The 22,222-nt window shown below is 35.1% G+C and overlaps 1 protein-coding gene across 1 annotated transcript in view; it reads left to right on the top strand.

Moving 5' to 3' along the window:
* RpS3A (ribosomal protein S3A) overlaps positions 1-22,222 on the top strand; it is a 65,333-nt gene that overhangs the window by 5,021 nt on the left and 38,090 nt on the right. The window contains exons 2-4 of the mRNA XM_090403217.1: positions 8,895-8,998; positions 19,678-19,865; positions 20,313-20,438. Of these exons, the coding sequence (XP_090259343.1) occupies positions 8,895-8,998; positions 19,678-19,865; positions 20,313-20,438 (418 nt within the window). The remainder of the gene's footprint in view (positions 1-8,894; positions 8,999-19,677; positions 19,866-20,312; positions 20,439-22,222) is intronic.

Genomic DNA, 22,222 nt, shown 5'->3' with positions numbered 1-22,222 from the left:
CAGGTTATGGAGCATTGTGGCTTTTTTTTTTTTTACAGTTGATTCTGTGTAGTATCTAAAGCATGTAGCATCTAATGATTCATAGTGATGATTGCAGATGTATTTTTATTATAGGTATTATTTCTGGGAAAACTCCCATGTTTCTCCTCAAGTTTTGAACTGGCAAGTTTTGACATGCCAGTTCTAGGAATGAATCTGAAGGGAGCAAAAAAGGTTTCAGTTACTACAACAGGACACGAAGGGTCTAACTTTAGTGTGGTTCTCTGCAGATGGTTCCAAACTCCCACCGATGGTGATTTTCAAAAGAAAGACTGTTCCAAAAGGTTGTGATTCCAAAGATATTATTGTTACTGCTAATGATAAAGGTTGGATAAATTCTGAGGTTATGAAATTTTGGTTGGAGAATGTGTGGCGAAAGAGAAAAATGGCATTTTTCTACCCAGAATCTTTGTTAGTGTTGGATTCGTGTAGGGCACACATGACAGCAGAAGTTAAAACAATTGTAAGTATTCCAAATTGGCTGTCATTCCAGGTAGTTTAACAAAAAAAACTCTAACCCCTTGATCTTGTAGTAAATAAACCATTCAAAGACAATTTGTGGGCTAAGTGGGAAGACTGGATGATGAATGGCATCCATGAATATAACAAAGAGGGCAGATGACAAGAATGTCATATATAGTTACATGGATTGTAGAAAGTTGGGCTGCTGTAAGTGAAAACTGTGTTAGAAATAGTTTCATTAAAACACAGGGGGAGGGAATGCAGTGGTGTCCGGTGACAATGATTATGAAGCTGAAGAAATACCAAACAAAATTTTTAACATAATTGATTCCTTCAGTATTGAGTCCGATGAAGAATTTTTTGGATTTGAATAGTGTAATGTTCAATTAATATTAAGTAATACTTCTACCTTAGTTTTGTTATTACATTTGATTTACCTTTCATACCTTTCAAATGTATACCGCACATGTTCATTTTTAACGAATTTAGACTTTTTTTTTGTATAGATAACGTGTGTGTGTGTGTGTTATCTATCGAAAAATACGGTATTATTTTTACGGCTATTTTGCCTGCTTTTGTTTAGGAGTGCCCCTGTTTTAATGTCATTGGCTTTTTACCCAAGAATTTCTTAGGGCATTGCAGATGTATTTTAGAGAAAAATATATGTAGCATAATAGAAACAGAAGCAGGCAAAATAGCCATAAAAATAAAAGTATTTTTTATTGTCTGTGGAGATTGGGGCTGAAATTCCTGTCTGTCCATAGTGGGCCAAATTGCAAGACCTCACTGCTTGCCAACATTCTGTTCAACATTTTTAAAAATTGTTTTTCTTTGTGATATTATAGATCTCTTTTACTTTGTCCTCCATTCCAGATATTTCTCTCGGAAGAATAAAATTTACAAATGGATAAATACTGCTATGGGTCCCTCCCCACTCCCTCAGCTGGCAACTTTTTTTTCATGGAAGATTTAGAAAAACAAGCTGTTGATTCTGCCTCTCATGCTCAATCCTTCCATCTGGCTAAAATACATAGATATGTTTTCTGTTTGGCCTCATGGCCCAGACACTTCTTTCTTCAGGAGCATTCTAGAATTCAGTTTACAATAGAAAATGAAACTTATCAATAGTCTAGCCTTCCTAGACACACATTAACTAGGTTTCCTAAACGTAGCCACATTACAGGAAATCTACTCATGAGTAGATCATTTACAATCTTTCCCATCACCCCACCCCCACAACAATACAGTATTATAAAAACTCAAACGAATAGAGCTCCATTTTTTTCCTCCTAATTAAGGCTTTCTTACAGACCTCAGCCATATACTATGCCACACCTTCCTGTCTAATAGCTACAGTTCCTACAGAATCAAATAATTATCAGTCCTTCAACTAATCAATTTTCTATGTCCCAGGTACATATGAAAAAAAAAATAGCTAGAATCTTAAAGAAATACCACATCTACTCAACTTTCAAACCTCAGTTGAAACTAGCTACTCTAATTCATTCTTCTGAAGGACCAACTCATTCCTTCCTCTCAGTTCCTGGTGTATATAAAGTTCCCTGTTCCTGCAAGTTGTCCTACTTATGGACAGAGGAAGATCAGGTCTTGCAGGCCATACTGTAGATATTACATATAAGGCATGGTAGTTTTTTGCCCCAAACTGATTCTGTTTGCAGCAAGTTTAGAAGAGAATGGCGCTGTTTTTAGCCATTCTCTTCTATTTATTCTCTTGAAGAGAATGGATGCATAAATCTTCCAAAAATATTATCTGAGACCTCCAGGGAGTCGAGGACTCAGAGGGAGGCTATAAATCACCCAAACCAGCTGTCAATATCTTTTTAATTCATTCACGCAAGATGCACTCACTACCCCTAAGGGTAAGTTATTCTACTCACTCACTGCTCTCTGGGGAAAAAACCTAACTCTTACCCCTTTCTTGACTGTGAACAAACAACTTAACTTCCATGGATATCTCTATGTTCTCTTCCCACCTTCCATATAACAAAATTTCATCAGATGATATCCTATAACATTCGAAAGTTTATAGACCTATCATATCACCCATCTTTCTCCTGGTAACCAGAGTCTGCACACCTGTCTGCATAATCTGGATATAATCATTGTAACTCTTCTTTGCCCCTTTCCATAGCTTCCTTATTATTACATAACACCTCCAGGGAGTCCAAAGACTCATTGAGGGAGGGTACCTACCGCGTCTTCACCAGCCCCAACTACCTTCATCATCTACACCAATGCCATCTACCGCCGACCACTACTAGTATTTTCACAAACTACATCCATGCCCACAGTGGGATTTGAACCCACAGCCTTTCGGCTGGAGAGAGAGGATACGCTAACCACTTGACCAACCAAGCTGGCTTCTTATCCCCTTGGAAGATTGTGTAAGGAAAAACTTGGAGAAGAACAAGCTGGGTTCAGTCCAGATAGAAGTTGCCAAGATCAGATTTTCACTTTAGACAAATAGTTGAGAAATCATAATATGACAAGGATCTGTACTTAAGTTTTGTAGATCTGGAAAAGGCATATGACAAGGTGCCCAGAGAAAAGCTTTTCAAAACACAATTGTATGGGGGGGGGTGAATGGAACATATACAGTGTTGCATAGTCTATATTTAAGCTGTCAGTCAGCCATTAGAATTGAAGAAAATATAGGAAGATGGTTTGTAAAATCAGGGGTAAGACAAGGATGCACATTATCTCCACTCTTATTCATCATCTATATCAGCGTTTCACAAATCCTGAAATTTTCACAAAACACCTTGGTTATTTTATAATGTATTAATTAATAATTTAGCTGCTTTTTTATTATTAATTAAATATCAATTAAACATCATTAAATTAATTTGTGCTGATTTTCATTGACCTATCCCATTCTGATCACCAAAAATTTATGATATTATTATAAGTACTATTGAGTGAATGCAGACTTTTTCTCCTGTGTGTTGGTAGTTTTTCCCTCCTTTTGTACATCCTGGAGATCTTTGTAGGCTTGAGGTGGATGACTCACTATTATTATTATTATTGTTCCGGGCAACTCCAAGGAGTCGACAGACTCATCGAGGGAGGCCCTAACATCATGTCAAGAACAACTATTCGACATTGACACAGTATCTATCATACCTTGCCTTGAACTCATTCACGGTCGTAGCACCCACAACAGACTCTGGAAGCTTATTCCACTCATTCACCACTCTCCAAGTAAAAAAACCTAGCTCTAACACCCTTGTCAACCACGCTCTTGCCCAGCTTCCATGCATGGCCCCTAGTCCTCCCACCACCAGTCATATTTTCAAAAATATCTTCTGGATCAATCTTATAGAAACCCTTCAGTAATTTGAATGTCTCAATCATATCACCCCTCCTTCGCCTATCGTCCAATCTCTGCAACCCACAAATCTTCAACCTATTCTCATAAGGTTCATTCCACAGACCTGCTACCATCTTGGTCACTCGTCTCTGGATCCTCTCCACTTCCTCCCCATCACGAAGAAACCCTGGTGCCCATAACTGGGCACAGTAGTCCAGATGGGGTCTTATCAAGGCTCGATACAGAGGAACAACAACTTGTTTGTCTCACTATGTGTTCCGCCACAAACACCTTCAATAAGAGATTTCTTAATACCAAAATTAAAGTCCCTTGTCTCTTATTCATATTAAAATTTAAATCTGTAGGCCTAGTACTTTTAACACTACAGTTTTGAAACAAGCACTTTCATCCTACAATACAAACTTGAAGAAAGTATTCAGTATTACTGCATTTGAGGGATACAGACTACCTTGATCTTCAATTTTAGTGGAAAAATTTTCTTTATACTTCCTTGCTGATTGGTCACTAACATTTGCAACAGATGTTATTTCGTTCAGTTTTGAGAACAGAGGATACGCCGCCCATTGTTGTAATCAGCTTGCAGGCAATTTTTATGACCGGTCATAAACAACGGTATTCCCTTTCCCAAATGTTGAAAGGTTTCGATGTGTGAAAATTAACGATAATTGATGAATACCATGTTTAAAAATACACGGGTTGGTCACTAACATTTGCTACACAGATGTTATTGGGCATTCTGGGTCTGAGCTTTTCTACATATTCACGAATATTATTCTCCTCAGAATATTTCCACTATAAAATATTTATTCATGAAAATGCTAAGAAAACTAAAATGACAAATTCCAGGAGAACTTCTCGCAGAACACAGTTTGGGAAACACTGATCTATATGGATCACATTACGAAAGAAAGTGGCATCAGGCCTGATACTAGTATTGCAGATATTAAACTTAGCTCCTTGCTTTCTGCAGATGATGATGTACTCCTAAACATCTAAAGTAAGTCTCCAGGATTTACTAACTAAATTGAATAACAGGTGTAACAAATTTGACATGAATATCAGCAATAAAAAGACCAAAACTATGAAAATAGGCAGTAACATAGACAACTTCAACTGAATTTTGAATGGTGATCGTATAGAACAAGTAAAATATTTTAACTATTTAGAACATTCAGTTTTTAGTGAAGATGGCAGGTTAAATCTGGAACTAGACAACAGAATAAGCAAAGCTGTACAGTGGGTAGCCAGCTGAATAAATTTATATGGAATAACATAGAAATTAGCCAAAATAGCAGTATACTTACCAGTTTTAAGTTATGCATCTGAGAATTGGGTTAGAAATAAAGCACTTGATCAAAGGCTAGAGACCACAGATATGAGGGTTCTAAAAAAAATTGAGTGAACTGATGGCAACAATGGTGGAATCATATTAAAAATGAAGATATTAGAAAGGAACTTGACACTGTTAGTATTCAAGAATGTGTAGTAAGCAGAGCTAATATAAGGTGGTGTGGCCACTTAAGTTGAATGGGTGAGGAAAACAGGTGTTTGTTACAAATCCCCCAAGAGAACAGGAAAGAGACCAAGAGGAAGACCAAGGTCTGATGAATTGATTCAGTCAGAACTGCTTTAGAATAGCGAAATATTAGATATGACAATATTGGAGTACTTACAAGTAATAGACTAATTTGTTGATAGGAGATTAATAATAAATACGTAATAAGTAAACTTAATAATATAGTGCTGTCATATTAACCTGAGAACCCCTTGGGAGTACATATTAGTTTGTCTGAAGTAAGCCAGCTTGCAGGAACAGGGTACTTTTTATTATATAAATTATTTATTTAATATAATTATAATTTACATATATAATTTATATTAAAGTACCCTGTTCCTGCAAGCTGGCTTCTTTTGGACAGACGCTCGGCAACCATCTAGTTAGAACACAAATCATACATCTGCAATCACGACTGGTCAATCTGACCTTTCAAACCATGTTTTGAATACAATCCACAGAATCTTCTTGGGAAAAGCCCACCATGCTCCACCAGTAAATTCAAAAAAGAAAGACTTTTTGGAATTTGTGGTGGCACTCAGAAATCAACTGAATTTAAATAAATACAGTTGCATAAAACTTCCCAAAATTTGGAAAACGTTAGATTTCTAGGTGGCCTAGGACGTAAAGAGATTCCACTTTACGTCCTAGGCCACCTAGAAATCCCCATAGAGGGTACACCACCTAGATAGGATTTTAATCACCCACATGTTTCATTTAGTATTGTGTTGTATTTGACTGTGTTACAAGTTATTTGTAATTGCTAAAAATGTCTGTCACAGATGAAATATTGGAAGCATTAAAATCAGTTTTAATCCCTTCCTAGTGCTGTGAATATTCCATTAATCCTCCAACATGATGTCCTCACAGCACTTAAGCCTTAACACATGTATTGTATAATTCAGTGGATGAAAACAGAAGTAACTTCTGAATTTTGCACTTGATCATGTGAGATAGGAAACTTATATAGTTATGGTATAGATACTAGTTAATCTTGTGATAATCATTTGAATGAGAGAAATGCAATAAGTATTATGTTTGTATTAATTGATATTAAAATATTAATTTTAAAGTTTGTAGCTGATCTTAGGATAATTGAAACTAGTAATTTAATCCTGCTAAAGAGTCAGATTAATACTAGGTTAATAAGAAGCATAATAGAACTGCACTTCATTCCTTTGTAAATGAATGAGTTTTAAACAGGTTTAAAGAACATAGAAACTTGGTTATTCAACCACCTAGGTCAAATCTTCTACATATAATTAAATACTTTAAAATTTTCAGTCTCATGTTTTCATTATCATCAGAGAAAATACTTATATTTCACCCAAATGTAATTTTTAAATTCAGCAAAGTGTTAATATTGCTTCAAATGTAGCCAGAATGTAAGCCCAGAAATCAAAACAGTTTACTTAGTTTCTTTCACACAGTTTTTTACTTGTGTGAAGTAGCTAGAGTGTGATAACTACAGATTATCATAGTCTGTAGTTATAACTAAAGACTTCACATTTTATTATAATCCACATTTATTACTAATCTTTGCTTTCTTTAGTGTCGATTAGTTCACTGCTTAACTGCAATTGTAATGCAAGATGGTTACCAGTGCTCATGATACTGAATTTAGTTAAGATTACTGGAACTTGATCAGAGAACACTTTTCCTGATTTCTATAATAGATAATGACTAAGGTACCACTTTCAGATGATATGTTTTGCTGAAGTATTAGTTTTTTGTTTCAATCCGCCTATGAAAGACCAACTTATAGCATATTTCGTTTCCTGGGGGAAGTTGATGTGTAGATATTTGAGAACCCTACTCTAGAGATCTAGAGAACCCTATTGCAGTAATCAGTGTAGTAGTTCACACTGAGTTATCAAAATTGTCTACCACCTAAACACATTAATAAACTTGATGTTAATCTCAATTTACTTACTTCAGCTATAATTTCAGCAATCTAAATTAGTTACAGCTATCTAAAATTCCAACCATAAGGTTGGGATATAAGCATGGTCAGCAAGATGTGAGTGGCTGTATTGGTAGAACTGGGTGAAGTCCTTTTTCAGAAATTCCGATTATTGCCTGTCCAGCTTGTTTGGCCATAGTAGGACAGTTTGCAACTGCAAGGGACCTAATAGACACCTGGTAGGTCTCAGGAATGCAGCTGGTCTTTGGAGCAGATAAAGGATGCCAGTTTCTGTGGTTTGCAAGTGGTTTTAAGGTTGTATTTTCTTAAGATTTTTGTCAGTTTTTTGGAGAATGGTGATATCTTGAGGAATCTCTGCTCTGAAGGAGGAAGGTGGTTACAGGGTTCAGTATTTATTGGATTTTATGGAGATTGTAGCTATTGGCTAAGAAAATGTTGAGAATCTGGTCAAGTTCATTAGAGGGATGAAGAAGCACTGTTATCAGAACTGATTATTTTTTCCCTATTATATAGGGTTTCTATAATTCCATATTGTAGGGAGGGGGGGGGTGATTGCTGGTGAATGTATCTGCCTGTATAAGTAGGTTTTTTTGTAAACAGAATTCCAGGGATCCATCAGACTGGCATGTAATTAGGGTGTCTAGGAATGGGAGACTGTTGTGTTTTCCTATTCTAAGGTAAACTAGATCCTGAGGTTGATTGTTTACGTGTGTTGAGAAATTGTGGAGTGTATCCAGACCATGTGGCCAAATGGAGAATACATCCTCTACGTGGCATAGCCAGATAGTGGTTTATGTGGGACAGAGTTTAAGGCTTTTTCTTCAAAGGTCTCCATGAAGAAGTTGGCCAGGGGTGAAGAAAGTGGAGAACCCATGGCTTTCCCCATCTCTCTGTTTGTAGAATTTTCCCTTGCCAAATGAAATGGCCTGAGTTCATGGTGAACTGAAACAGGGCTGAGATATTGGGAGGAAATATGGTATCTTTTAAAAAAAAAAAAAGTATCTTTTAGTGGGACAATAGTGAATAAAGAGGAGACATCAAAATTGGCCATTGTCAGTGTGTTTAAGTGTGAGATTTTCTAAGTGTCCAATTAACTGAATGTAATGTAATTGCATGAATATTAACTGATTTCAAATAATATTACTTCAGGATGTTAAAAATTTAATTGTACAGAACAGTGTAATTTTCTTGTATTTATATAAGTAGCATCATTAATGTGGATATTTCAAAATAAGGCTATATTGTAATCACTGAGACATTTGTAAAAAAATAAAACATGCTAAAACTTACATGAAAATGACCATAATAAATAGATCTAATTTCTTAAGGCTGTACCATTCATAATGTAGTTTCTTTCAATAAGTGCAAAATTTTCTGAAGAGATAACTTTACTTTCCCTTCTGCTTCTAAGGTTGCTTGATTAAAAAGGTCCACTTATGCAGTGCTGGCTCAGACATCAGTGGAACATTTTTTTCACAAATTTATTTCTTAAAATATTTTATTTTTGGTTGATTGCTAATATGATTATGGTAAACCAGAATTTGTCATTTGTTTCTTTATAGAGTGGATCCTTTCACAAGAAAAGACTGGTATGATGTTAAAGCTCCTGCAATGTTTAGTGTTCGTAATGTTGGAAAAACCCTGGTTAACAAGACACAAGGAACAAGTAAGTTTCATTATGTAGATGCAAAATATCAGTTCTTTTTCCTTCTGTACATCAAAGGACTGTCTGTGTAGCACTGAAAAGGCATCTGCTTACATAATGTTCCATTATTTACATAATGTATGGTGGTTATTTGTTTCTTGCAAATAATGGCATAATAGTAAAAGTTTAACCCAATGTTTATTTGCCCAAATTTTATCTTTTATTATGGTGATATATAAATAACAGTAGGAGAGCCAGATAACTGGGAGGAGATCAGTGAGGAATGCAGAGAATAAATGGGACTTCTGGCTCGGTGAGATACAAGCAGCGTTTTGCACTGCATAATGTGAAAATGTATGGGAATCTACAAGTGCTGAGAAGACTGCCAAGGAGTTTGTGGAAAAATTAGATAATTATTATTTAATTATCTAATTTGCAATTAGGAAAATTATTTGCCACAGCAAATATTTAATATGGATGAGACGTCCTTGTTTCGGAAAAAATGCCCGAGCAGACATTCATCCACAAAATGCTAAAATCTATTCATCGTTTCAAAGCTCTTAAAGACCATATTACGATTCTGTTAGGGAGGTAACATGGCTGGATATAAACTGAAACTATTTGTGATATGGCACAGTGAGAATCCACGAATCATCAAAAACATTAGATGCCTTAAGCTACTGTTATGCGAGTGAAATAAAAAGCTATTGTGTGAAAGAAAATGTAGAATTTAAAATTTTATTAATTCTAGATAATGCTCCAGGTCATCCATCTTTTAGCAGTGATCTTCACCAAGTTCAAGGTCATGTTTCTCCCTCCAAACACTAATTAAAATGGCAGTATACTTATTACAGTTAAGTCCCTAACCGCTATAACTCTGTTGATTTAATGTATCGACTTAAGTCCAACTCGATTTATGTCCTGCCGGATGGAACGGAACCCAGACGTAAGTTGAGGGATGAAACTATTTACACACACACACACACACACACACACACACACACACACACACACACACACACACACAAAAAAAATTCTCCATTTACATGGTAAATTGGTTCCATGAAAAATCATGAAATTCTTCTCTGCCAACTTCATGTGCTAATCTGATGATATTGGGGTATTCAGTTGTATGCAAAGATACAGAGTTTTTCTTTTTCACACATTCTGGCCAAGTAGCTTTCCACCATGCATTTAAAGTTGATGGTTTCAATTCTGATAATGCCAACTTAGCAACTTTGATGCAATCCAAAATAGAAAATTTCTTCCACACATCAGTAACTGTCAGTAAATTATCCTTATCTAGTTTATCCAAAATGTATTGGAATGTTCTTATGTAGTAAGTTTTGAAGGTAGCGATCACACCCTGGTCTAGTGGTTGTGTTAAGTGGCAGAAAACAAAATTCCACATTCGGGTGTCCTAAACAGGATGGCCAGGTGCATTCAATACAAGTCACTTAACCTCTTTTTGTTTGCCTTCCAGTGCACTGGTAATTAAAATCCGCACCTTCATTGCCCATGGTCTTTGGGATCGATTAATGAGTAATGGTTTTAATATATGATCTGAAGCATTGCTGCAAAATAATAGTCACATGATCCTTAGTTGCTTTAAAACCACCAACACTTTTGTGATTTCGCTATATATATGTTCTACATTTTTTTCCAAAAAAAGGCCGGTCTCATCTGCGTTCTGAACTTGATCAGGAGTGCAGCTGCCATTTTCAATAATTTTGGACAGTTTTGAAAGAAATTCCCTAGCTGCTAGGTCATCTGCAGATGTGGCTTCTCCTTTTATTTTTACATTATGAAGCACGTATCTTTTGAGAAATTTTGTAAGCCAACCTGTACTTGCAGAAAAATTACAATTGTTGTTTGATGTTCTTGCTCCTTTTCCTGAATTGTTTGTACAACCATAATGCTTTGTTCGACATTTCCATCTAAAGGTATTCCTTTTTGTGAGCAGTCTTCTATTCACATCACAAGGGCCTTTTCCATCTTCTCTTTTATGTCTCATATACGATGACAACTTGCCACCTAATTTTGTTCCATAAAGAACAGATGGCTTCGTTTTTCTTAATCGTTCTCACAGCAATTTCGTTCAGTCCAAAATATTTAAGGATGTTGCATCTTCTCCAGCTGCTAAACAATCTAAAATTTGGATCTTAGTTTCTAAAGAAATAGCTTTTCTTTTCTTCTGTCTAACGGAATTATCTGACATCGTGATTAATGGAATAATGCTATGAAAATATCTGAAAATAATCTAATTAATTTAATATTATTATCTGTACAAAACCTCAAAATTTAATACATACCTGTATAACTCTATTGCACAAACAAAACTTTCATGGAAAAAAAAAAAAGATGTGTAAACATTTTGAATTGTAAACAAGAAATGATTGTCTAGAAAACAGCTGAACTCCTTCCAAGCAGCTTTATATAGGTGGGCCTCCCATAACAGACCAACTTAACTTCGAGGAATCAGCATAGCACACTTCTGCTTCCAAGAACTAATGACAAGTGAATATAACAGATCATATGTCTGCTTTGGGGAATCGTAATTACAAAAATTGATTTTTTTGTTGTCACCACAATTGTCTACGTTCTGTAGTATAGAGTAATCCCTGATATTTAAAACATCGAGGGGGGGGGGGTTCCCCAGAATTCAAGTTTAGGAAATGATAATTGTAATGGAAATACCCTTTTTAACAGAACTGAATCCAAAAGGAAATTTTAAAAATAAGTGCCATTTGAACCATGTTAAATCAAAATATACTGTGTAAAAATAGAATTGCTTTCGTTTTCTAAACCATGTTATTTCGAAATTTTGTAAAAAAAAAAGACCATGTACAAAAAGAATTAGGTGTGTGTGTGTGTGTGTGTGTGTGTGTGTGTGTATTCTATACTATATACTGCTGTAACCTGTGTGTTCTGGTACAGTATGACTTGCTGTCCTTACACCATAAAACCACAAATCAATCAATATCATCAAAGCCATCATGGCTAGGAGACTTGGTATCTAATTTGGACAAGATTTTTCTGATCTCTTTCTGTAAAAGGGTTAAATGAGGCATTGTGTGTTGTGCTGGTAGAATGGTTGGGAGATACGACGATTAGCTATGCAAGATTGAAGGAGATCTCCACTATTATTCATCTATATGGATCATATTATGAAGCAAAGTGACATTAAGATGGCTGTCGAAATTAGAGATTATCTCAACACTAAGCTGATAACAGTTGTAGCCAATTTTACAGGACAATCAGCAATAAACACAACTGAAAATAGGCAGGAACATGGAAAAATCACCTAATCAGTGGCAGACCTACAGAACAAACTATTACAAACAGTTTTTACTGAAAATTACACATTAGATATGGACATAGACAACATAGTAAACAAAGCTAGGTTGGTAGGGAGCAGAATAAAATGCATGAGATAAGAGAAATTAACCAGAATACTAAACCAATACTATACTAGAGTGTTTAAATCAATTTAAACTTATGGATCTGGGTGTTGAATTAGAAATATTATAAAACTATTGAACAAAGACGAGACCATATATGAGAGTTCTAAGAAAAATTAGCACAGTGAGCAGATGGCAGAATCATAATTAAAATGGAAGATATTAAAAAAAAAAAACATTGACATTGTTAACATTCAAGAATGTGCATGCAGAGTATCTGATATAGCATTGTTTTATTGTGTTTCCAATTTTTTTTTATTATAAGAGAAATATTAATACCACAAATTCGTACTGTTATTATGATACATTAAGAGATTGAGTGAAAGAAAAAAAATTCTAAAATATATTTATATACAAATAATATTAGTATTGATTTTTCTGCATTATCTTAAATGGTTTGTGTAAAATGTTTGTTTCGCAAGCACTATATACAGTTTTTCATTTCAAGTAAATTATCTCCTAAAGAGAATAAAGGCTCACACATTTAACATAGTTAAAGAACATAAACATTACCTAAATTCCATCTCTTCAAAAATCATAGGATTTTTGACAATATGCAAACTTTAAGCTCATAACACAGTTTCTTCAGCTGTCAATAATGGCCATAAAATATGAATTTCTTAACTCATACCTGTTTTTCCTCTAAAACAGACAAAATTTTCGTAGTCTTTCTCAAAAAAAAAAAAAAAACGTATTTCTTTCATATCTTCTTTGCAGTATCAGTTCCTTTCCTACTTTACAATATGAAGATAATTTTAAAGTTCCCAGGTTCCTTATGGAAGCTTCATCATTATCCTTAAATACAAAACAGTTAATTTCTTACAGGTTTATAGCATTTAAACAATTATTAGAATTATCTGGAATACGCTTTCTGCATACCGTATCAAAAAGGAACTGTCCTTTGCTTCAGGAGAAACTATATAATCATCTTTATCTGTCACAACTTTACTTCATATAAAGGAAATTAATCTGTTAATTTTGGTGTAACTATTTTTTCCCTCATAACACTCTTATCTTTTGGCTTCAGAAATTCTCTTAAAACTATTTTCTTCCCTAAAACTTTCAACTCCTTTCTAGAATGTTGTCTCTTTCTGTGTTCGTGAACACGTTAGCTGTTCTGTTTTCTCTCTCATACTCATTCATCTTCCTCTTCGGAAGTACAATGTTCGCACAAGCGCACTACTGTTTGACACAGTAATCAACATGGTGATGAGGTGATGGGCACTTGTAAACAAGTCAGCAGTTCAATGCCATGAAATTGTTAAAAAGTTCAGTAATTTCTTCTCTCAAGTTATGTTACAGAAATTAAAAAAAAAAACTACACTAGAGGTGAAGAGTCCTTTTTAGAAATAAAAATATCGCAATCGAATAGTTTTTGACGGGCTGTAAGTAATAAAGCTTTCTTATATTAACATTTCTAATTATTAATAGAAATAATGCATTTTTCTGCCATGCATTTTTGGAAATATTTAACTACATTATAAATAATAAAAAAAAGTTCTCCTTACCTTTTTATTTAATTATTTTATCAAATTTAGCTGCTCCTAAAAAAATTAACATAAGATATCACCAGTAGATATCCTACAGTATGGTCACTTACCAGAATGGGAATCATCATCATCAAATTCCTGCCATGTAACCTCAAGGGGGTGTACAGGATATGATAGTACTACATGAAAAATTTACATCATTACTAACTCCCATCTACAATTTTCCTCCAAATCAGTCTGTTACTTGTCAAAACTCCAACATTATCAGATCTTATATTTCTATTGTCTAAGATAATTTGTACCATATCAATCCACCTATATCTTGGTCTTCCTCTGAGTCGTTTTCCTGCCAACCTATAGGAGTACACACTTGTTTTGCTAATCTTTCTTCACCCATTCTGTTTAAGTGACCATACCACCTGAGATTAGCTCTGCTAACGCATTCCTAGATGCTGACAATGTCAAGTTCTTTCCTAATATCCTCGTTTTTAATCTGATATTGCCATTGATGCCATCTATTCACACCTCTAATCTTTCTCAGGACTCTCATATCTGCTGTCTCTAGTCTTTGGTCAAGTGTTTTACTTCTGACCCATCTCTCAGATCCATAAGTTAAAACTAGTTTGAACACTGTCTTGTATACAGCTAATTTAGTGTTGCAACTAATTTCTCTCTTATTCCATATGAATTTATTCAATTGACTTCCTACATACCATCTTTGTTGATTCTGTTGTGTATTTCCATATTTAATTTACCATCCTCACTAAAAATCATGCCTAAGTAGCCGAAATGTTTTACTTGTTCCACAAGTTCTCCGTTCACAACGCAGTTGACATTTTCAATGATTCTGCCTATTTTCATTGTCTTTGTCTTTTTATTGCTGACCTTCATACCATATCTATTACAACAGTTATTCAATTTAGTCAGAGATGTAGTGGAATTATTTAGAAGTATAACATCATCAGCATAATGCAAAGAGCTGACATTAACACAATTTTGATATCATGTTTAATACCACTTTCCTTCATAATGTGTCCATATAGATAATGAATAACAGAGGGGATAATGTACATCCTTGTCTCACACCAGATTTAACATTAAACCATCTTCCTGTACTTCCTTCAATCCTAACTGCTGATTTATAACTCAAATAAAGACTAAGTATTGCTTGATATAATGCCCCACTGACACCATATAACTGTAGCGTTGAAAATTTATTTATCACTAGGTTAGACTATAATAGATTTAGTTTAATCCTTTATCCCAGTGAGAGCAAACAAAGTTTGCGCCTGAAAATATCTTCAGGACTAAATATAGTGTTGTACTATCTTATCCAGTAAGTAGTGCAACACCAAGGCAACTCGTGGCAAAATCTATTATAACTGTAGCGTATTGAACAGCTTCTCTCTTGGCACCTTGTCATATACCTTTTCCAGATCGACAAAACTTAAATACAGATCTTTGTTATATTCCCATGATTTCTCGACTATTTGTCGTAAAGTTGACGATCTGATCCTGACATCCTCTGTTTGGCCTGAATCCAGCTTGTTCTTCACCAAGCTTTTCTTCTACAGTTCTTCTCAACCGTTTCTCAAGTATGCTTGTATAGATCTTACTAGGAACACTACCTCTGTAATTCTCACATTCAGTTTTATTTCCCTTTTTTATATATGGGTACTATGAGAGCTCTACTCCAATCATCGGGAATTCGTCCCACTGTCCACGCCTTCTGAACTATACAGTGCAGCCACTGTAAGACTTTTATACCACCATATTTGAGCATTTCTGCTCGAATATCATCTACTCCTGCTGCCTTTTCACATTTCAAGCCTTTGATGGCTTTTTCTACTTCAAGTATGGATATGTATTCCTGATTGTATGCCTGTAGAGTTTTTTACCACTGTGCTTTCACTGCTTGTTTCATTTAGCAATTTTTTGAAGTAATTAATCTATACTTCAAGGATATCTTTTTCTCCTGTTTTCATGTCACCTTTATCATCTCTAATTCCTTCTTACAGCATCTTTCCTCCATTTCTGAGCTTCTTCAACAACCTCCAGAGTTCAGTTTAAAGGAAGATGGCAAATCCCGTTTTATTTTATAGCTGGGTACGAAACTTGGATTGAAAATTTTCGATCTGAGTTTCGTACCTGGCTATAAAATAAAATGGGATTTACCATCTCACTTTAAACTTAACTTATGTCGCCGGTAAAATAGCCTTTTGGCTTATTATAGTGGTAACCTCCAGAATATTTTCCAACCTTGATATTTGTTTTCTATGTTCTTGCCAAAGTCTTCACATGACTTTTGTTTAGCTAATTTTACACAGTATTTAGCTTTTTTACATTTGTCTCTGTATTCTCTAAGAGCAGAGCACAAGCTATCTTATTTGCCAGGAACTTTTGATATGCTTTCTTCTTTTACTTCTTGTGTACACCATGGAGTTCTGATTTTTCTATCCTTGTACACAACCTCACCACATGCTCTCTGGCTGAATCAATCAGGTTTTTCTTCAAGGCTTGCCACTGAATCTCCAAGGTTTGATTCCTGTTCTCAAACTCTTTCATTTTTTCTTCAATAATCTTTGTGTATTGTAGTCTACAGTTCACATCTGAGAGATGCTCAACTTTTATTCGCTTTAAAACTTTCTTACATGTTATTCTTTTCAATATGAATTTCAATTTTATCCTGCTCAAGACTAAATAGTGATCGCTTCCAATTTCAGATCCTCTGTACACTCTGGTTTCCTGCACCAGGGAGAAAACATCACTATCAACAATAACATTGTCAATGAGACTTTTCTTATTCCTTGCCTCTTCTCTCCATGCGAATTTGTGTATTTTTATGTTGGAACATGGTGTTAGTAATAACCAGTCCATGCCCTGAAATCGAACAGGTATTTGCTATTATTATTAGCTTTTTTGCTCTTTTCTCCAAATTTTCCCAAAATTTTGTATTTTTCACAATCACTTTCTACTCTGCAATTTAGATCCCCAACAAGGATGAACTTTTTCTTTTTCATTGTGTCAGTAGTTTTCTCTAGAGTAGGGGGGATGGGGAACCTTTTTAGTATCAAGAGTGAAAATTGCTAATTTAAAAACTTCTGCGGGCGACTGGTAAATTTTAACTCTTATATATAGTGTATGTAGTGTGCAATATATATCTTACCAGATGTATGACGATCATATTATATGTAATATAGCTATTTTTGGTTTTGTATATTTACCGTATATTATCGCGTATAATGCGAAAAATTTATTGGAAAAAAATACTTAAAGTTAGGGGTTCGCATTATATATACGGATCCTAAAAAATATAACATCTTATTAGACTTGCACACACAATATATAATACCTAATGCCTATGGAACCAAATCTACTTGACCCACTCTCATTCGGCGACCGAGCGCGCATCATATCTGTGGATGCGCTCTCCATCGCCGAATGATAGAGCACAGTTAGGTATATCGGTTTAACCATAGCTCATTTTAAATACTATTCGTTAAACAAACCTAGCCTGAAAATGACCCAACAGAAACGTAAACGTTCAACTTTTGAAGCAGGATTTAAATTGCGTGTCGTGCAGTTTGCAACATAATAACACTGTTGCTATGAGAGAATTTGGTGTAGCAGAGAGTAATATTAGACTTTGGCGTAAGCAAAAAGACAGTCTTGAAAAAATCCCCAAAACGAAACGTGCCCTTCGTGGAGATGTAGCATCCTTTCCAGAACTCGTAGAAGAGCTAAATGAATGGATTTTGATGCAATAACAAGATGGTGTTATAGTAGCAAGAAATGTAATTCATTTTCGAGCTCTACAACTCAAGAATGGTAAATTCAAGGACACACCAGGTATTTCATCTTTTCTTGCTTCGCCTGGGTGGTGCAACAGATTTATGGAACGCAAAGCATTAACATTACGACACCAAACAAAAATTGGGCAGAAGTTACCAAAGCAGCTTGAAGAAAAAGTGCAGTCCTTCCATAAATTTATCATAAAATTACGGAAGTGTCACGGATATGAACTTTCCCAAATTGGCAATATGGATGAGACATCCATGTACTTTGATATGCCTGGGAATCGAACAGTAAACTCAGTTGGTGAAGCGGGTGTCTTCATAAAAACAACGGGAAAACGCATTTTACCATTGTTTTAGCATGCATGGCAGACGGAACCAAATTAAAGCCAACAGTGATATTTAAAAAGAAGAAAATTCCGAAGCATATGAAATTTCCACCAGGTGTAATTGTTCGCGCCAATCAGAAAGGTTGGATGGATGAAAGAGGTGTACAGTTGTGACTGGATCAAGTATGGAACATACATCCAGGTAGCTTGTTACGTCAACAAAGCATGCTAGTCTGGGATATGTTCCGGGCACATTTAACAGAGGCAAGCAAAGAGAAAGCACGTGAGCTACGTACAGACCTAGCAGTCATACCGGGTGGTTTAAGTTCCGTTTTGCAGCAGCTTGTTGTCAGCTTGAATAAGCCATTTAAAGATCACTTACGTGAAAAATGGAGAGAATGGATGTCATCTGGTTTGGTGAAGATGACAAAGGGTGGGAATTTTCAGAAGCCTGAGATCATCCTAGTCACCAGCTGGGTTAAAGAAGCATGGGATTCGATACCATCCGAAATGATTCGACGCTCATTTCTTAAATGTGGAATAAGTAATTCAATGGAATGATCCCGAAGATCACGTCATATACGAAAGCGAGGATGACGCACAACAAATTGGAGAGCATGAAGACGATGACGACAACTGCTACACTGATGATGCAATCCCTACAGATGAATTTATAAATGAAATGTTTGACAGGATTTTGCCATTTTGTTTTTAAATAAATATTTCTTTCGTTAATTCGTATTGTATTATTTATAATGTTATGGAACAACATTAACAGATCGCATTATACGTGGACATGGCATTTTAGAGCTAGTTTTCAAACAAAATTTCTAGTTCGCATTATACGTGGATCGCATCATACGCGATAATATACGGTAATTATTTAAATTTAAATAAATTTAATTATAATAAATTTAAATTATTATAAAATTTTATTTATATGCGCATATGAGTAAATCAGCAAAGGGGTGAATTGAAATAGACTTGCGGGCGAAATTTCGCCTGCTGTCGAGGGGTTCCCCATCCCTTCTCTAGAACCTCAAAAAAAAAAAAAAAAAAAAGAATGGGAAAAGAAACGTTAACAGAACAGGTGTTTGAAGGAAAAAACCTAGAGGAAGATCAAAACAGATTGGTACAGTAAATAGTATCTTTGAATGTAATGTGGCAATATTCGAGACAATTACTTTGAAGGAAAATTGGTGAAGGGAAGTTAATAATATAAACTTTATCATGTGGTACTGTCATAGTATCCTATATCACTTGGATTGTATGTGTAAGAAATTTGACATGTTTTATATGACAATGTATAGAATTTAGGCTTTAAAATGAGTGGTCAGATCTTTATTACAACTTTTATTTGATCAGTTTCAGTTACCAGAAATATATTCCCATTATGCAGAATAGGATATATAATTTTCCCAAAATTGGCCTTTAAAAAGTAACTGAATGCTTAAATGGATGTTTTTTTGTCATTAGAGAAATAAAGCAAATAGCTACACCTTTTGCAGGTGCTTTTGTGAGGTAAAGTTTAATTCCCAGAAAAAAATGTTACCTAATTCTACATTGATATATTTATTTGTGCTGCTTTTTTAGTCTCTTTTGTGATGCTGTTTGTACTTTTTTTAGGAATTGCTTCTGAAGGTCTGAAAGGACGAGTGTTTGAAATATCATTGGCTGACCTTCAGAATGATGAAATTACACACAGAAAATTCAGACTTATTGCTGAAGAAGTTCAGGGAAGGAATGTATTAACAAACTTTCATGGGATGGATTTGACTACAGATAAATTGAGGTCAATGGTGAAAAAATGGCAGGTGAGTTTAACAGTTTAAACATCAATATTTGCTCTAGTTCGGAATAAGCACTATGCCTAAGATATTATAAGCATCAGAATAGGTAATCAATTATTAATATTAGATCTTAGTACCTAGTGTGTCTGAAATCTATCTTATTCCAAATATTTTTTACATTAATAAAATAATTACACAATTCAAGTACATGTGGATACGTTGCTCTTAAAGGTAGACAGTTTCATAGAGGAATTTGACAGATTCATATATGATCCTGGTTTATTTATAAAGGTTCATGTCTTAAACAGAATTTGAGCCTAAATCTTTCACTGTAAGGCTTCATTGTTATTGATTGAGATATAGACTCGGCATGGTGACATTGAAATATATCATGCATTTTTTAGGGTTTATATACTTAAAATCCATTCTGTCATACATAACCTATTAATTTACTAATTTTTTGTATTTCAGACATTAATTGAAGCAAATGTTGATGCAAGGACTACTGATGGTTATTTACTTCGAATGTTTTGTATTGGATTTACCAAAAAATGGGCAAACCAAGTGAAAAAGACATGTTATGCACAGCACACACAGGTAAGATTTCTGTTGTTCCCCCATAGATTGTCATAAGTAGCATTATCATAAATAGTGGTTTTATTTCTAACATTTAGCAGTTAGACATAATGGGAAATCTGAACATGAATTTTTAATTGGTTTCATATAGTTTTTTTTTATTATCTTCCATATGAATTTGGGTCTGGTGAGAAGGGACATTTCTAATTCAGAATTTTTGGAATCCAACTTGAACAGACTCATTCTATGGGCAAATGTTGCTAAATGCAAAGGTATGCATTTTAGTTTGAAGAGTTCAGACTGAATATTACAGGAGTGTCCATATATTAGACTACCTGTCAACGTGTTACTACTAAAGTGTATGGACCATGGTGTCAAAATTGTACAAATGAGAAGGAACATCCACCAAGTTTTTGTAAAAAAAAAAAAAAAAAAAAAAAAAAAAAAAAAAAAAAATCAGTACACTTCCACGTGTGCTCCTTTAGTAGCATGCACAATGTCAAGTTGATAGTCTATCTGTGACCAGGTTCTCTGAAGCATGTTGGGTAATGGAGGACACAGCAGCAGAAATGCAGTGTTTCAGGTTCTCTAGGCTGTCCACTTTAGTTGCTAGACTGTGTCCTTTGCATACCGCCTTCACAAGAAAAAAATCAAGTGGGGTATGATCCAGCGATCATGGTGGCCAGGAAAGAACCTGTCAAGAGTTGCATGGACCTCCAAATACCAGTGTGGTGGGGCACCGTCCTTTTGAAAGAGGATGTGCTGTTGCAAGTCTTCAAGTTGTGGAAAGATGAAATTTTCCAGCATGTAGAGGTAAATAATTCCATTGATGTTGCTTTCAACGAAAAAAATGGGCCAATGATAGCATTTCGCATTACACTAGACATTTACTTTGGGACTGTCACACATGTATTCCATGACACTGAGGATTTTCCCACCTCCATATCCTGAATTGTGTCTGTTAGCTTGTCCACTGACATGAAAAGTGGCTTCGTCCAAAAAGCAGATCTGGCAAAGAAATTCTGGATTCTTGTCAACACGTTCCAGAATTTCAGCTGTAAACATTACCTGCTGTGGCTTATCATTTTGCTTGATTTCTTGCAACACCTGCACTTTGTATGTAGATGCAACTTATGATGACCTAGTGAATGGCAGAGAAAGGTATTTGCAGTTCTCCTAATAGATTTTGTCAGGCTTTGCACAAAAGGCTTGCAAATCCTCTACCTTTTCGATATTAGCTGCTTCTCTCCTGCATGTTGTTTCTAAACGCTTCCAGTTGTTAGGAAATTTTCTTCCCACAAATGGATACTTTTGGGGTTGGGTGCTGCCTTTCTGTACACCTGCAGAGCTTACATTGCACTGCTTTGACTGATTTCAGCTCGCCCAACCACTACATAACTTGCACTTCCTCCACTCCTGATGCCATGTTTAAAACTACTACATCCCTGTCCAGCAGCACCACTGCCAAGGAGAGATGGTAGGCATCAAGGAATTACATCTTAGACAGTGCTCCCTTGTTGAGTCTCTGACTGCCTGGAGATGCTTCTTTATAGTATTCAAGAAAATTTACTCAGTGATTTTTTTTTTATCTCCCAGATATATGGAAAAGGCATCTGCAACCTTACTGTTTTTTTTTCTTGTGACTTCACCCCAAAATGCTAATGTGTTTGTTAAGAATTATCCACGTTTGCACAAGAAGGTTATTTAATATATTGCCAGATATTTCAGTTTGAAAATAACCATCATCAGTGGTTTGACAGGAAACAGTCTTTTACAAGGTAGAATACAAACAATTGATCATCTAA

Source organism: Typopeltis vanoorti, chromosome 13 (genome assembly GCF_054136105.1).
Source record: "Typopeltis vanoorti isolate ZY-2024b chromosome 13, IOZ_Tvanoo_1.0, whole genome shotgun sequence".
Lineage (NCBI taxonomy): Eukaryota > Metazoa > Arthropoda > Arachnida > Uropygi > Thelyphonidae > Typopeltis > Typopeltis vanoorti.
The sequence above is the reverse complement of the archived record's forward strand: the minus strand, read 5'-3'. Positions and strand labels throughout refer to the sequence as shown.